At 41.5% G+C, this 17,457-nt stretch overlaps 1 protein-coding gene and 1 long non-coding RNA gene across 8 annotated transcripts in view; one reads left to right on the plus strand and one right to left on the minus strand.

Annotated features, from left to right (window-relative positions):
* The window catches only part of BRCA2 (BRCA2 DNA repair associated), a 52,123-nt gene that overhangs the window by 33,329 nt on the left and 1,337 nt on the right, over window positions 1–17,457 (plus strand). For 6 of the 7 annotated variants that reach the window (XR_014819156.1, XR_014819158.1, XM_084981410.1 and 3 more), the window contains 10 exons: window positions 960–1,130; window positions 1,645–1,996; window positions 3,217–3,372; window positions 3,468–3,612; window positions 4,500–4,621; window positions 7,057–7,255; window positions 7,734–7,897; window positions 7,986–8,124; window positions 14,705–14,949; window positions 16,482–16,628. Coding sequence is in view for 4 of the 7 variants with exons in the window: in XM_084981410.1 (XP_084837536.1) it covers window positions 960–1,130; window positions 1,645–1,996; window positions 3,217–3,372; window positions 3,468–3,612; window positions 4,500–4,621; window positions 7,057–7,255; window positions 7,734–7,897; window positions 7,986–8,124; window positions 14,705–14,949; window positions 16,482–16,628 (1,840 nt within the window). In the remaining 3 variants the exon portion in view is untranslated. Of the gene's footprint in view, window positions 1–959; window positions 1,131–1,644; window positions 1,997–3,216; window positions 3,373–3,467; window positions 3,613–4,499; window positions 4,711–7,056; window positions 7,256–7,733; window positions 7,898–7,985; window positions 8,125–14,704; window positions 14,950–16,481; window positions 16,629–17,457 lie in introns of all 7 variants that reach the window. The other variant, XR_014819155.1, reaches the window with a different exon arrangement.
* Window positions 958–17,341, minus strand: LOC146398515 (uncharacterized). The gene is made up of 3 exons (XR_014819165.1): window positions 17,263–17,341; window positions 4,616–4,800; window positions 958–3,129 (listed from the first exon to the last, which is right to left on the minus strand). It is a non-coding gene; the product is annotated as an uncharacterized LOC146398515 (long non-coding RNA).

Here is a 17,457-nt window from a genome sequence, read left to right on the forward strand (position 1 = left end):
GATCGAACCTGAGTCCTCAGGTTCCTAGTCAGATTCGTTTCCAATGAGCCATGATGGGAACTCCACTGTTTTGTTGTTGTTGTTGTTACTGTTTTTAAATGCTGATGGAAATCGTCCATTAGAGGGGGAAGAAATTTTTTTTTTTTTTTTTTTTTTTAAAGAGCTGCACCCTCAGTATATGAGGGTCCCAGGCTAGGGGTCGAATCAGAGCTCTATCTGCTCACCCACACCAGAGCCACAGCAAGGTCAGATCTGAGCCTTGGCTGTGACCTACACCACAGCTCATGGCAATGCCAGATCCTTAACCCACTGAGGCCAGGGATTGAACCTGGATCCTCCTGGATGCAAGTCAGATTTGTTTCTGATGAACCATGACAGGAACTCCATAGAGGGGAACAAAATTGATGGTGCAAGAGAAAGAGGAGGCATTTCCTAGACCAGTGTGCTTGACTAGGCAAGAAGGGTGGGCACTGGTGCCAGACGAAGGCAAAGGGTAAGGGCACCAGTGAGTTGATAAGAGGGTGGAAGTTCACAGAAGTGCTCTTGTAATTACTCCTGTTTACTCAGTACTGAGAGAATGGGAAGGGAAGAGGAGCTGTAGATTCGAGCAGAAAGAAGAAGATACCGAGAAGAGCACCAGGACTAGAGAAGGAAATTCTTAGGTGATTTCTTGAAACAATCTCTGTAATGAGAAGTATGTAATCTATAATTATTTTAAATTAAGGATCTCATTTTCCAGTTGAAGTAATGTATTGACTAATATGTTCAGTTTTTATTAGTATATTTTGATACCTGTCAAATCATTTTCTAAAGTTATGTGATGTATTGAGTATACGTTAACTCATAAAAACTTATTGACTGATCTTGTACAATGTAGTTTTTGTGCAGAGAATAATCGGAGTTACTGAATTCAGTATCATCTTACGTGTTTTTTTGTTATTTATTCTTCCTTTGTTCAGAGCTCTGTGTGACACCCCAGGTGTGGATCCAAAGCTTATTTCTAGAGTTTGGGTCTATAATCATTATAGATGGATTATATGGAAACTGGCAGCTATGGAATTTGCCTTTCCTAAGGAATTTGCTAATAGATGCCTAAACCCAGAAAGGGTACTTCTTCAACTAAAATACAGGCAAGTTTAAAGCATTAAATTCTGGAATCACATATCGTGGTATGGGTCAGACTTCTGCGCCGTGGGTGGCGACCACATCACAAAGGTACACCAGCCAGTTGTCAGTGACCGTTGCCATCCCGCGCTGCTGTTGAGCTGGATAGACAGTTCTCTTGCCACCCCCCCAACCCACACTTAAGAGCAGTAACACTTTCATGCACCCCTTTCTTACTCCTCTCCCACCCTCTCCTTAACCTTTTGGCACCTGAGAAGAATATTAATTACCAATTCGATGCACTATTCAGGGACTGCCAGAAGAGCATTTTTGCATTTGGAGGGTTTTAATATTTAATTCATGTTTAAGCAGTATAAAACTTAATATATTTATAGATACCAAATTTTAAATTCTCTTTGTTCTTAGCATTTCTTCAACACAAGCATTTAATTTTTATTCTCAGTTATTCATTGACTTTCTTTACAATGAAATTCTAGACTCCCAATTTCTAAAATAATTCTTTTTTCTTTTTCTTTTTAGATATGATATGGAAATTGATAGAAGCAGAAGATCAGCTATAAAAAAGATAATGGAAAGAGATGACACAGCTGCAAAAACGCTTGTTCTCTGTGTTTCTGAAATTGCATTAGGCACAAACATAACTGAAACTCGTAGCAATAAAACTAATAGTGTGGATACCACAAAAGTGGCTATGGTGGAACTTACAGATGGATGGTATGCTATTAAGGCCCAGCTAGATCCTCCCCTCTCAGCTCTCTTAAAGAACGGTAGACTGACTGTGGGTCAGAAGATCATAATTCATGGAGCAGAGCTAGTGGGCTCTCCTGATGCCTGTACACCTCTTGAAGCCCCAGAATCTCTTATGTTAAAGGTAAATTCAATTACGGCACACTCCTGCTTTAAAAAAAAAAAAAAAAAAAACAGTCACTGATTCAATTAAATACTAGAGAGGTTTTTTTTTGCTTTTGTTTGTTTGTTTTTTTAGGGTCACACGTGCGGCATATGGAAGTTCCTGGGCTAGGGGTCGAATTGGAGCTGCAGCTCCTGGCCACAGCCACAGCCACAGCAACCCCAGAGCTGAGCCATATCTGTGACCTACACCACAGCTCACGGCATTGTCAGATCGTTAACTCACTGAGTGAAGCCAGGGATCAAACTCATATCCTCATGGATGCTGGTCAGATTCTTAACCCTCTGAGCCACAATGGGAGTACCAGGTTTTACATTTTAAATTTACTTATGCTTATTCAGGATGCTTCATTTCTTGAAAATGTAGTGATACACTTGGTGTGACAGATTCCTCAGAAGATTACATTTTTGTGTGTGTGCTTTTTGGGGGAGGGGGGAAGTCAGAGATAACTATTGAGCTAAAATAATGTGGTTGCAGTTAAAGAGCAGGAGTAGATTTGTCCCCGACATTTGATTCTGGTACCGATAGCCCTTATCGCCATGTTGTTCTCATCGTGTCGCGCAGCTTCCACTCTGATTACTTGGCCAGATCTCTATTCCAGTGTGATTAGAGTATTACTTCAATTTAAACATGACAGATTCGCTTTTAATTTTCGAAAAGCAATATCTATATAACATTAAGATTCTGTAGCATGTAAGTAATTTTTTGAGATACTATATTTTGAAAGTTACTATCATACAATTTTTGTATTTATTCCCTAATCTTCCTACAGTATTTGATAGTGCATGTTTTTATTTATTTATTTTTTTCTTTTTTGTTTTGTCTTTTTGCCTTTTTCTCGGGCCGCTCCCATGGCATATGGAGGTTCCCAGGCTAGGGGTCGAATCAGCTGTAGCCACTGGCCTACGCCAGAGCCACAGCAACTCGGGAGCTGAGCTGCATCTTCAATCTACACCACAGCTCACGGCAACACCGGATCCTTAACCCACTGAGCAAGGCCAGGGATCGAACCTGCAACCTCATGGTTCCTAGTCGGATTCATTAACCACTGCGCCACGACGGGAACTCCAGTAGTGCATGTTCTTAAAGCAGCCCTAAGAAAAGAAACGTTATTATGTATTCTGAGGTAGAACTGAATATATATTTAACTTATAAATCAACTTATTTATCAATTCGTCCAGATTTCTGCGAACAGCACACGGCGTGCCTGCTGGTATGCCAAACTCGGCTTCTCTCCCGATCCCAGACCTTTTTCTCTTCCCTTGTCATCACTTTTCAGCGATGGAGGAAATGTCGCTTGTGTTGATGTAATTATTCAAAGAGCATATCCTATACAGGTATGATACGTTCTCGATGCTGACCGGGCCTTTCTTTCTTTAGAGGGAGTTCCTTTGAATGATCCCTCCCTACCGTGTATTTTTGTTTGCCACAGTGGATGGAGAAGACATCATCTGGATTATACATATTTCGCAATGAAAGAGAAGAAGAAAAGGAAGCAACAAAATATGCAGAAGCCCAACAAAAGAACCTGGAAGCCCTGTTTACTAAAATTCAAGCAGAATTTGAACAGCATGAAGGTAAAATGAATTGTGTTTACAAGATCTTTTTGTGCATGTGAGAACCAAATTTTAGAGGCTTCTTATTAGGTGAATTATCTTTATTTTGAGTAATAGTTTTTTCCTAATTCTGAATCTGAATTTTGTCTGATTTTTAGAAAAATATTATGTAGATATAAGCATTTAATTGGCCTCAAAATAGCACATCTTTTATTCAACATGGTGAGATTTTATATCCTTGCATATGGTCTTAGGCCATTAAATGTAACTTAACCCACAGCCGTTTTCACAAGTCTTAAGTAAACTCCCTCTTGAGCTTCAGTACTAAAGTATACAGAGTATCCATTTTTGGTATTAGAGAAAGAAAAGAGACAAGGAGGAGAACTACCAAATTACTCTCCCCAAGCTGTTTGTCATTCTCTTTCTCTGTGTCCTTATCTGCATTGCATTTTTGCTTCTGTAGCTGTTGATTTTTATGTTCTTATACCCGGAGCTAGAGCTTGTTTTCCCTGTGATATCAATTTGAATAATAAAAATCATAGTGTTTTATGCTTTAAGTTCTCCTGCATTTCTTCATGATTTTCTTCATTATTTAACTTCATGTTCTATATAAATCTGCAGGAAACTGGGACTCTCAATATTTGATTTGCTTAAAATTATTACTATCTAATATTTAAGTGAATCATGAAATCATTTACTTAGTCTACAAATTGCTCTAATTAAGTAAACTCTTCGTATGACAACTTTTTAAACCGTGAACACAGTAGTTTCAGATTTTCCTGGAGCATGTTTAGCAGATAAGTGGTTTATTTTTAACCTCCCTTCTGTGGGTATTTGGCTGGGTTCTCTAATTTTTGGTGTTCTTAAATTCATAGTTCAGCTACTTAGCCATGCTTTTTTTCCCCTAGAAAATGCAGCAGAACGATGTCTGCCGTCACGGGCACTAACCAGACAGCAAGTCCGAGCTCTGCAAGATGGTGCAGAACTTTACGAAGCAGTGAAGAATGCCTCAGACCCAAGTTACCTTGAGGTGAGCGAGTCAGCGGCCTACAGTGAGCCTGGACCTTCATCCTTCACAGTGGGAAACTGTCGTCACTCTTCTGGCCATTACAGGAAGCAGTATGTTGAAATGCTGTGTTTCTCAAAGGGGATGGGTACATTTCTGAGGTCCTCGGTGATGGACAAAGGCAGCGTGGTACATTTCTACTTCTGAACCAAACAGAGGTAGAAAGGGTTAAATAATTTTATGTAATAAATTTGGTTTAAAATGCAAATTTCCTTATTTTTAAGATAAAGCAAGTATCTTTCAATCAGTGTCTGAGTTTCTATGTTCTCAGCTCTTTCTCAGATCCTACCTTGAGTTTATTCCATAGTCCTCTACCAAGGGCGCCTAGGTAGAGAAGTTTCAGAAGCCCTAAACTGTGTTACAAATAGCATAGGCTTTAGAATCATGGTGCCAGCATTTATGAGCTAACAAATTGGACCTAAAATAGCTATCAGATGGGCCCCAAAGATGTTTTAGGATCAAATTGGACAAAGTATGTTAAGTGTACTGTTGTAAAGTTCTGTATAAACATTAGTTACTATTATCAGAACACCCATTTCATGTATTAAGATAAGCCACTCCCTAAATTTTTAGCTACCTGGGTCTCTAATGCAGATTCTAGGATCGGTTTGCTAAATAGGGAGAAGAAGGGAAATTTTAGGAAAACTGTCATTTATTGATGAATTTCATCTATTTAATGACAGTAACAACTTGATGAAGTATATATATTTCGTATACTTTCTAAAATAGTGAGACCTCGGAAGTTCCTGCCATGGTGCAGTGGGTTAAGAATCTGACTGCAGCAGCTCAGGTCACTGCAGAGGTGCAGGTTTGAACCCCTACCAGGCACAGTGGGTTAAAGGATCCAGCCACACCACCACACCACTGCTGTGGTGTAGGTCTCAGCTGTGGCTCAAATTCAGTCAGAGGACTTCCATGTGCCGTGGGTGGCCGTAAAAGTTTTTTAAAAATTAAAAAATAGTGTGACCTCAAAATAAATAGTTCTCTGCTAGGAGAGTGAGCAGTACTGTTCTGAATAGAATTCCCTCTTTTCCCAAATGGTACAGATCGGATTCTTCCTGTGGGCAGGGAGTCTGATTTTCAAGCCTGAGAGTATATTTGCTGCAAGGCTGTAAGGCTTTATTATGCTCTCGTGAAAAATTATTTGCCTTTATCTCTTTACATTTGTTGAAATTTATATGATTCTATGAGATGACACTTAAAGTTATCATTATAATTTTTAGAGGGAAAAATTGCGGTCAGTTTCTAAAATACGTTGTTAAAAGGATTTGTTTTCAGTGACAATGTCTAATGTTGTGGGACTTTTACAATCACAATTTTTTTTTTTTTTTTGGTCTTTTTGCCTTTTCCAGGCCCTCTCCCTCGGCATATGGAGGTTCCCAGGCTAGGGATCAAATCGGAGCTGTGGCCACCAGCCCAAGCCAGAGCCACAGCAACGCAGGATCCGAGCTGCGTCTGCGACCTACACCACAGCTCACGGCAACACCGGATCCTTAACCCACTGAGCCAGGCCAGGGATCAAACCCTCATGGTTCCTAGGCGGATTCATTAACCACTGCGCCACGACGGGAACTCCGACACGTTTTCTAAAGTATCCACGTTCGACCCTACCACTGCCCATTTAGGAAGACCTTAGTAGGACCCAGGGACTTCAGTTCCCTTCCCAACATGGATGAGGGTATTAAGACAGGTACGCCCTCAGCAGTCTAGTAGGTTTTGTGTCGGGATTCCACTTCCTATTTATTTTATTTTTGGCTTACTCATTTATTTTTTGTTAACATTGGGTGAGATTCCTAGCAGATTCAAACAGCAATTTGCTGAAATGTAGGGGCAGAGATAAATGTGCTTAGAGCACATGTACTGTATTGAATTGTACCTGCTGTTCCAGAGAGTTAATGAAATTATACTGCAGGGGGCTAAGAGTGAGGGCTCTTGAGCCAGCCCCTGCCTCTTTGCCTCTGCAAATTACTTATTCTCCCTGTACCTCAGTTTCATCATCTACCGCATGGAAGTAATAACAGTGCCTACCTCATAGGATTACTGTAAAGATTAGTGAATGAAATTCTCAAATACAGTAAAAAGCATTCAGATAGATGTTAGCCATTTATAATGTCAGTGTTGATGATGATGAGAGTGTGTTTGTAAGTTGGTGTTGTTTTGGCCTTAGGTAAATTTGTCACAAAAATTAATAAACTGTTTAAGGTACTTGAAAATATTATATGATAAGCTGAGGATATTAATCTCAACTTTTATATTGTCATATCCTTAAAGTGAACTCAATTCTGTTGTGTTTTATCCCCATTTAAAGAGATTCATTAATAATAGGTAAAGTGGTTTTTTTCTGTCTTGTTTGCTTTTTATTCTGAAATTATCTGCTTTAATATACTAAATGGCTACAGGGTTATTTTAGTGAAGAGCAGTTAAGAGCCTTGAATAATCACAGACAGCTGTTGAATGATAAGAAGCAAGCCCAGATCCAGCTGGAATTCAGGAAGGCTATGCAATCTGCTGAGCAAGGGGAACAGATTTTACCAAGAGATGTTACACCTGTATGGAAGTTGCGTATCATAAGCTATAACAAAAAGGAAAAAGATTCAGGTCAGTATGTAAACTTTTTGTTTTTGTCAATTTTGTTAAAAAAAAAAAAAAAAAACACAACTCTTATCAGGAGTTCCCACTGTGGTACAGTGGATTAAGAACCTGATTGCAGCAGCTCAGGTTGCTGTGGAGGGACAGGTTCGATACCTGGCCCCATGCAGTGGATTAAAGGATCTGGTGTTGCTGCAGCTGTGGTGTAGGTTACAGCTGTGGCTTGGATTCAGTCCCTGGCCTGGGAACTTGTGCATGCAGTGGGTGCGGCCATTTAAAAAAAGAGAGGAATTATTATCAATAAAATTATTTCAAATGCTAGATAAAGTGTAAAGTGAGTATGTATCAGAGGAGCAAAAATACGCTACTGGTGCCCATGAAATGATAGCATAATCCTTCTTTATTGTCCTCAATATTTATTGTTTTAAAAAGACTCTTAATGATTATCCTTTCTTCCATTGTGTCTTCTTCCTCTTTCTCTAAATAGTTATATTGAGTATCTGGCGTCCATCATCAGATTTATGTTCCCTCCTAACAGAGGGAAAGAGATACAGAATCTATCATCTTACAGCAGCAAAATCTAAAAGTAAATCTGAAAGAGCTAACATACAGTTAACAGCAACAAAAAGTACTCAGTATCAGCAACTACCGGTATAGACTTTTCATTATACTTTTTCAGTTTCGATAAGTGCATATTAGTTTATAGCATCTACACATACTGATTTTTTTTCTCTTCTAGGCTTCAGATGAAATTCTATTCCAACTTTATCAGCCAAGGGAGCCCCTTCACTTCAATAAATTATTGGATCCAGACTTCCAGCCACCTTGTTCTGAGGTGGACCTAATAGGATTTGTAGTTTCTGTCGTGAAAAAAACAGGTAATACATAGTGTATTTAATGGTAGCTTTTTGTTGATGCTTTTGAAGAACATTTTAAAATGTGTCTTCCTTATAATTAATTGGAGCCACTCACTGGCAAGTTTGGGCACTAGTGATTTGAGAGTAGGCTTGTTTTAACCTTGATGCTTCATGAAAAGCAATTCACCATTATTACAAGGAAACAACTTTCATCCTATTCTGTGCTATTTAATTCTAAAGAAATTGCTAGAAAATGTTTTGCAGCATAGTAGTGATTGCTAGACAAGTGGTTCTCATCTCCCACTGCAGCTGACTGAGCTGTCGAGCCTTCACCTCCTACTTGCGTTGTTACTACTCTGCAGCATCTGTACTGCATTCCTTCAAGAGGACATTGCTCACTCCTCCTCCCGCACCTTGACCCACGGGTTTTTATCTGCAGAGTCCTGAGTACCGTGCACATGTAAAGGCCCAGCTTAGGCCTCAGCTTCAGCACAAATGCCTTCCATTTATGGACCGTTTTGCACCAGGCCCCTTCACACTCTGCCTCACCACTCTCACCTCCCAGAGCTCTGTCCCCTTCAGCTGTGTTGACACATTCCTTGCTCTCCTCTCCGCTTTGATCACGGAGCCTTGACGCTCACTGTTCCCCCAGAAACCCTTTCCCTCACACAGCCGCCTGGCTGCCCCCTGGGCTCCTTCGAGCCTCTGGTCGAGTGCAGCCTCCTAAGAGGCCTTTCCCTGAGCACCTTTTGTGAAAGAGCTGTACTCCCTCTACTCCCCAGCCCAGCTCTTTTTCTCCCCTTTGCTCGGCTTTATTTTTCTTCCTGTCACCCACCAGCACCTAACAGCATTTATTTGTGGTTCTGTCTCCCTCTTCTAGACTGTTAGCTCTCTTAAGGGCCGAGACTTTAACTGCTGTATCCTCAGCTCGTAACATAGTGTGCACTTCAGGGTAGGGCCTTCCATCGGCAGCGGAGTCCTTGTTTATCAACTGCCCTCTCATGGTCTCTCCCTTCCTCAGTTCTTTGGCTAGGGCTTATTGTCAAGCTCTTCCAGAAGCCTTCAAATAAGCGTGCCCTATTCCATGAGTTCCTCATGTGTTTGAATTGTGAACCCATGGCTCTAATTCTGAGACTGTCTTGGCAGGTATAATTATATGGGCTCTTGCTTTCCTTCTCTCAGAATTCTGCAGAAACTGCTCTTTTGAATAGTCTGGGAATGGCCTAATTTCCCCTCCTTTTAGGTGATTTTCTTTTTATATCTAGGTGTCTGAAGGATGTATTTTTATGTCTAAAAGTTTAAACTATGTCTTAGTATACAGTTCTCCTGGAACACAGATGCCCTTTTAATCTGAAGAGTCAGTGCTTTCTTTATTTCAGAGAAATTCTGTAATATCTTTGAATAAATCTGCTATTTCATTTATTGGGATTTATACTTCAAGGACAGCAGTCAGTCTTATGTCAGATTATTTTTATTTTTTGTTTTTATCTCTTCTCCGATTGCTTCTCTTTCTTTGTCTTTTCTGTCTTCATTCACCATGATTATATCTGGCCTTTTCATCAGTAATTTTATTTTTTGCAATATATCTTTTCTTCCTTGGTATTTGTAATGCATGTGTTTGTCCCATTATGATAGTAAATTGATATCCTCCATTTATTTTTTTGGCCCTGCACTCTTCTTTTTGTCTTACAGGGATATTTTTCATCCCATATCCATATTCAAGCTTTTGTTTTATTGAATATATGTTCCTATTAAGTTCAATAGCATGAATCAGTTTTGAAGACTTCAGGGATTTTCTTCTGTATTTTTAGTTTTGTTTACTCATGAGTTGTGCTCTTTGTCTTTTGCCATGCCCTTTTCTCATTTTTGTTTAATGTGCTAATGTTTGTTTAGTTGTGCTTTAGTGCTTTGTGGGTTCTCTTTGACTGTGGCATGTTAATGTGCCACATTGTTTTCATAGCATTTCATTTCATCTTGGTCATACTTGAGAGACTCCGCATTATATTGTTGTTATTGAGGGTGGGTAACTTCTTTCAGTCATTCAGTCAGTATTTGTGGAATGCCTCTTAGGTGCCAGACGTTGTTGTAAAGGCTTGGTGCATGGCAGTGAATAAAACATCACTGCCCTAGTGGAGCTTGTGTTATAGTTGGGAGGGAGCTCACACACAAAACAAATACATAGCAAAGACAGTTTTCTTAGTAGGGCTAAGGAGAAGAATTAAGCAGGGAATGACAGGTAGGATCAGGGGAAGGGGAAGGGAAGGTAGCTTCAGACAGGGAAGTGAGGAAAGACCTCCCTGTGAAGTTGATGTGAATGAGACCTGAAGGACCAGAGGGAAAGAGGCATGTGGGCATCTTGGGGGGGGAACATTCCAGGCAGAGGTCATGTCCTAGCAGGGTCCTTCCTCGTAAGCATTAGCAGAGCCTAGAAGAGTGAGGACTCATAGCTGCAGAGAGGCGGTGAAGGACCGGCTCCCGGGGCGGTCCTTGCCCAGGCTTGCTTTTCTCTGACAGTGACGGGAAGTCATAGGAAGCAGTGGAGGAGTGACGCCATCTGACTGGCTTTTCACAGGCCCACTGAGGCTGCTACACTGGGAATAGACTCTAAGGGGGGAGACTCCAAACAGGGAAATAGCTGGAGGCAACTGTAAATTTAGGCAATTGATAATCAGTTAGACCAAACAAAAGCAATGGGAGTGGCCAGAAATAGCCAGATCATGGTTGTGTTCTGAAGGTAGAGGGATGGGTGGATGAAAGAGGAGTCAAGGAGGGAGGGCCTAGGTTTTGGGTCTGAGCAGCTGGAAAAATGGAGTTGCCGTTGACTGAGGGGGAGACTACAAGGCAACAGGTGTGCAGGTCAGGTCGGGAGCTCCGTTTCGGGCAGGTAAGGTTTAGGTGCTTGATGTACTTAAGAGATTTCTACTTAACAGCTGGATATCGTTCTAAGGAAATGGACTGGGCTGAAGGTACAAGTTGGGAAGTCATCAACTTACAAGGGAGGTTTAAATTCCTGAGACTGGATGAGGTCACTGTAGGTGTGAGAGTAGACAGAGAAGTGCGCCAGGGCCTTGACTCGGGCCCGTCAGCAGGCATTTGATAGCACAGAGCATGAGGAAAGGACGGAGAATGGATTGTTGGCTTTAGCCCTTTTGGCGCAGTGGTGGGAGTGAGCAGCTGACTGATGTGGGGCAGGGGAGGTGGGAGGAGAGGGATGCAGACAGCAAGGGCAGGCATTTCAGGAATAGTGTGCTTTGGAGTTCCTGCTGTGGCGCAACAGGATCAGCAGTGTCTGCAGTGCCAAGATGCAGGTTCGATCCCCAGCCCAGCACAGTGAGCTAAAGGATCCGGCGTTGGTGCAGCTGTGGTGTAGGTCGCAACTGTGGCTCAGCTCTGATCCCTGGCCCTGAGAACTCCATATGCTGTGGGCTGGCCGAAAAAGAAAAACAAACAATAAAGGAGTTCCCATTGTGGCTCAGTGGGTTAAGGACTCAGTGTAGTTTCTGTGAGGATGCAGGTACAGTCCCTGCCTTGCTCAATGGGTTAAGGATCCAGTGCTGCTGTGGTGGTGGCAGAGGCCTGCAGCTACAGCTCCAGTTCAGTCCCTCGCCCAGAGGGTTGTAGGTGTAGCCATTAAAACAAACAAACACACAAACAGTGCTTTAAGTGGAGAAGAGAAATGGAGCAGTAGCTGGAAGGGGAATTTGGAATCAAGAGACTATTTTTCTGATGAAAGTGCTAACAGCATCTTGATGGGAGATTCTATTCTGCTGAGAAGGGTCCAATAAGGAGAGTAAACATCGAGGATGGAAGAAAAAGAGGAGCAGGGACAGCATCTGGGGGGGTGTGGCGAGATCGGCCTCAGCTGGTAGTGGAGACTGTTCATCCACAGCTAAAGAGGGAGAAATGGTAAAGTATCTGGGTGCAGAGGTGCATGCAAGAGTTGGTGTGTAGGTGGGAACTTGGGGCAGATCTCTTCTCATTGCTTCTGTTTCCTCAGTAAAATAAGGAACAGAATCATCAGCTGAGAGTCAGAATTAAGGAAAAGGTACTGAAGGTCTGAGAACAGAAGGAAAGGCATGAAATGCTCATTTAAGAAAGGCCGAGTGAGAGGAGTTCCCTGGTGGTCTAGTAAGTAGGAGCTGGTGCTTTTAAAAAGGTGGAATGAATGGACTAGGTGACCCCCAGGGCCCTCTGGAGGCTAACATTCATAAATATAAAATGAAACCAGGGTGATATTGTTCCAAACATGTTTCACTGTGAAGGTGCATAAAGCAGAGGCAGCGAGATTGAACCTGACTCTAGCCTGGTGAGTAACACAAAGCAGGGAGAGCAGAGAATTCCAGGCTGTACTCGAAGGCGGGGTCTTAGTAACGGGCCCCGGACTTTTACACACAACACCGAGGAAAGAGCGGACATTAGAGGAGTGTAAACGGGAGATTCGAAAAACAAACATGTCCCGGCGGGGCTGCAGGATTGGCTGAGTTGGGGCTCCAGAGGGAGTGAGCGGAAAAGATGACAGGTGGTGGCTGAAGAAGAGCAGATTTGAAATTGAGATGCTGGAGGGGATGAAGTTGGCGGAAATAACAGTCTTGGGTGTGTCCATTGGAGGGAGCATCTGCCAGAAACTGGGGAACAGGATCATTCGAGGAGGAGAAAGCAAAGAACCTGGGAGCTCAGAGTATGGGAAGAGGTATCCAGACTCACCCAGCAGTACAGCGGTAGTGGTCAGAATGACAGTGAGTTACGAGTTAAAATCTTCACGGAGCGAAAGGGAGTGAGCGACCGGGGGGCACGTAAGTGCCTAAAGGCGAAGTGGGGAGCGGCACAGTCTGAGAATATGAGGTCACGGCTCCTTCAGGGAGAGGGAGCAGCAGCGAGGGGCAAGGAGACCCTGCCCGCCTGACCTCCAGGAGCACAGGAGGTCTGCAGGGGCCGTGTGCCCTCCGAGGAGGTCCAGGCTTCACTTACAGGAAAGGCTGAGGGTAGTGGAGACTTTACTGATTCCAGAGGATCCAGCGAGAGGCTGCGGGAAGTCAGAGGTCGGAGATGGTGTCCAGCACGGCAACGCGCAGAGCGCTCTGGAGGCCCCAGGCCAGGGTGACCTGGGGCCTGGGCTTCTTGTGGAGACTGACACGAGATTAGTTCTAATGGTTCCAAGGTGGGTTGTGGTGGCAAGGGGAAGTGTGTGGGAGAAAGAGACCTGCCAGCACCCCGTTCTTGACTCTTCCTCCCACCCCCACTTTTTCTCCTGGGTTCAGCTTTTCCCCTCTTAGCTGCTCTATGCGGGCTGGCATGTGAGTGTTATCCGCATACACTCCATATCCCTGGGAGACGGCATCTCTGTCGTAGATCAGGGAGTAGCCGCGTCTGTTCATGGACCGTACCACAAACCGGGCGGCTTCAGCAGCCTTGTGTTGTCTGTATGGTCCCACAGTTCCGAAGGCTAGGAGTCCAAGATCAAGATACTGGCCGGGCCGTTCCTTCTGAGACTGAGAGAGAATCTGCCCAGCGCCTCGCCCCTAGCTTCTACGGTGTGCTGGCCGTCTGTGGCCTTCCCTGGCTTGTAGACGCACCACACCACCCCCGGCTCTGCCTTCATCTTCACCTGGCCTTCTCCCTGGGTGCATGTCCCTGTCCACCTTTCCGCTCTTTACAAGGACACTGGATTAGGACACACCGAAATGACCGCACCTTAACGTGATTTTGTCAGCAAACACCATTTTTACCAATAAGGTCACATTCACAGGTTAGGACGTCAACATCTGTTATAGGACCCACTTCAACCCAAGCACAATGTTACTCTGTCAGGCAATCCTGACCTCCTGTTTAATTACTTCTGATCAGAAGAGGAAAAAAGTAAGGATACCCATTCTGTTTGCTTGTCTTCAGATTTAAGGACAATAGAATCCTCAAGATGTGTGTCATTTCACCAGTGCAGGGAAGGGACTAGAAGCTGAGCCTTCCTGTGCTTGGTTCTGTCCACAGTTAGTTTTTTTCTTTCATTACCAGTTTTTAAATTTCTTATCACGATATTCCTTATGTATGTTTTTGGTGGACACTTCTTTCTTTGTTTACTTAGTTTAATGTCAAGTATTAGAGAAAGAAATTTCTATCAGAAAGTTTCAAAGTGTCGCCTTAAGCCTTAAGCACTAGTTCTCTAAAACCCAAATCTAGTCATGTTTCCTAACTTAAATCTTCAGTAGTTCCCTGTCCTTTAGAAAATGAAACCCAAACCCTCAGCTAAACTGTACAGTTTCACATTCTTGACACACTAAAGCATTTAACTGTAAAAATCCATTCACATTGCCTAGAATGCCTTTTTCCTTCCCATCTTGATGAATTTTTCCTATTCAGCTTACATGTTGCTGCTTCCCCATGGCCTGCATTACAGAATGTGTTGTCATATTGCATTGAAATTTTAGTACCATAAGCAACAGATCATTTTGGAATTCCTGAGCTTTCTCTAAGTTTGGTTATTTTGATTTGTTTTTACCATTACCATACCAAAATGGCTATATTTAGAAGTTCCTTGTATTTTTAAATTTCTCTAACACATATAAATGAAATTTGATGCGTATTCTTTGTTTGTTTCCCATTGTAGGTCTTGCTTCTTTGGTCTATTTGTCAGATGAATGCCATAATTTATTGGCAATAAAATTTTGGATCGATCTTAATGAAGACATCATTAAACCTCACATGTTAGTTGCTGCAAGCAACCTCCAGTGGCGACCAGAGTCCAAATCAGGAATTCCTACTTTATTTGCTGGAGATTTTTCCATGTTTTCTGCCAGTCCAAAGGAAGGCCATTTTCAAGAAACATTCCACAAAATGAAAAATACTATCGAGGTAAAATTAGCTTTGAGCATTACCATGCATGTTAGTATTTTCCTGTTTTGAGAGTCAAATGTCAAGGAAGTGGCAGCTTTTATGAAAACTGAATAGTTGCAGTATGATGTAAGGTGAGATTTCATCATATATTAATTGTTCATAAACCTGAGGAGATGGTAGGTGACAGCTTTCAGGGAGGAAAGAATGATTTGAAAGGAAGTGAATTAGGAAAAATTGTGAGAAGGATGTTCAGATCTATAGACCATGTAGGCAAACTGGACAGTGGTAACACAAATAAGATGAGTTTCCCATGGTTCACAGCACTTGGCAGTGTAATTGTTAGTAATATCTAGACTCCAAATTTATAGTTTCAACTCCATATCTGGTATTTTATACAGTTGATACCTGTCTTTGATTTGGAATAATACCAAATAGGAGAACAGAGTTTATGAGTGCTTACTATATGTCTGACCTGTTCTGAGCATCTCATTTAATTTTCCCACCAACACTGTGAAGTAGGGAACTCTTTTCCCATTTCATTGATGAGAAGCAGAGATGTTAAGTCATACAGCCAAGTTGGCAGAACCAGGAAGTTGGTAGAATCAGGGTTCATTTGTAGAACCATCATTCATACTTAATGATGCCTCCCAATAAAATGTTGGATTGTATAAATTGCTACAAAAGCCTCTTAGTTTTTAGTTTAATATTTGAGATGGATTCAAAATTTATATAAATAAAATTGTATTTTAAAAGCATTAAAGTAGCGAGCTATAAAAGGAAGTTTGTATCGTGTTTTATCTAAAGACTCAGTGTACATCCTGAAGAGTAACACCCTGATTTATCTGGTTTTTAAATTGGGGGTCACATTATTTGGCCCCCTCGCAGAGAATCTACTCCTCACATCCCAGATCTTCCCCGAGACCGTTCAAGGGCAGTTCAGAGGTGACGGACACATTTGCGTAGCATTTTCAATTTTAACAAAACATTCTTGTAGCTTAGGTTAAACCATAACCAAAGTGCTGGTATTTGACCATTTGTGACTTGCGAAATAACAGTTTCATATGGTATCACCTATACATCATTTCAGTGAATTCTTGGAACAGACCTGAGGCGGTTCTCTCATTTCACCGCTACCCTCTGGAGTCCTCTGTGAGACGGGAGCTGATTTCTGGCTGTTAGGTAGTAAATACAGCTGCGACCTGGGCCCCAGCCGTCCAGCTCCAAATCCCGTCTTGGATGATAATGAGCTGAGTAATCCAGATGGTTGGGAAGATCTCGTACATCGCTTTCCTTCCCTCACAGACAGACTCACCCGCTCCCTCTCTCACCAACAATTAAGTTCCCCTGTATCACTGATGTAGGTTTGCATTTTTACTGGTGTATTGTTTTGACACTAGCTATCAAATTGGGGGTGTCTCAGTCTTTTTTTATAGTCTGTGTTTATTATTTCTGGTTTTAAAGTTAATACTTTCTAAAAACATTACTTTCTAAAAAACATGAATCTTTGGGTTTGCATTTTACAAAACAGCTTTTCTAATCTATTTTCTCAGAATATTGATATATTCTGCAATGAGGCAGAAAACAAGCGTATTCATATACTTAAAGCGTATAATGCCAAGTGGTTCACTCCAACTAAAGACTGTACTTTAGAACCACAAACTCCTCAGACCGTCCTTGGCACAGGAAATAAGTTTCTGGTAAGTTAATATAAATTTAAATATTGTCTATGGAAGTAATAATATGCTCTGGCATATACCTAGTAAACATTATAAAATGTAGTTACCCTCAGTTAGAAAGTGTGGTTAATTGTTAATGTATAGGTATACATTATCTGGAAATTATATTTTGTATATTGAAGCCAGAGTGTAGTATTCTTTGGGGGAAAATTTTATAAACATACACTTTCATTTTTAGCATGGCAAGTACATGTGATTGAAAACTTTTTCTTGCCTATGTCTTTTCCTAGGAAGACTATTCTAAACAATTACGGGTTTTTTTAAGTTGAGTTTAACTCTTTAAATCATAATATAAGCAAAGCTACAGTCTGTAAAACTGGATAAGGACTGATTCTTATGTAGCTAGCATGTGCTATACGTATGCATATTAACTCATTTAATCTTCACAACAACCCCATGAGAAAAACTTATCTCCATTTTACAGATGAGGAAACTATGACACAGAGGGGTTAGGCAATTACCTACAGTCACAAAACTAGAAAAGTAGGTAATAGAACCTAGGCAGTCTGTGTTCCTAAAATGATTTAAAAATCTTAATTTTTGTTTAACCCATTAATAACAAGAAAAAGATTAAAGCATAAATTATGTCCCCTACCTCCTTTTTTGTCGCTTACTAGATGTCTTCATCTTTCATGTCATTTGTATATCCTCTTATACAAAATGATTTCTTTCTGAAATAAGAATAATAATATGAATGTCTCTTGAAATCACAGCCATTAGGGGAGTAGTGAGAGTGTGGGATATTTGCATGTTTAAATATTTTTTAATGAAAAACTAATTTGATTTTGTC

The sequence above is a fragment of the Sus scrofa genome, chromosome 11, assembly GCF_054392235.1.
Source record: "Sus scrofa isolate SSC_HxYL_T2T_F1_AM1 chromosome 11, Sscrofa_HxYL_maternal_Yorkshire_Landrace_v2.0, whole genome shotgun sequence".
Taxonomy (NCBI): Eukaryota; Metazoa; Chordata; class Mammalia; order Artiodactyla; family Suidae; genus Sus; species Sus scrofa.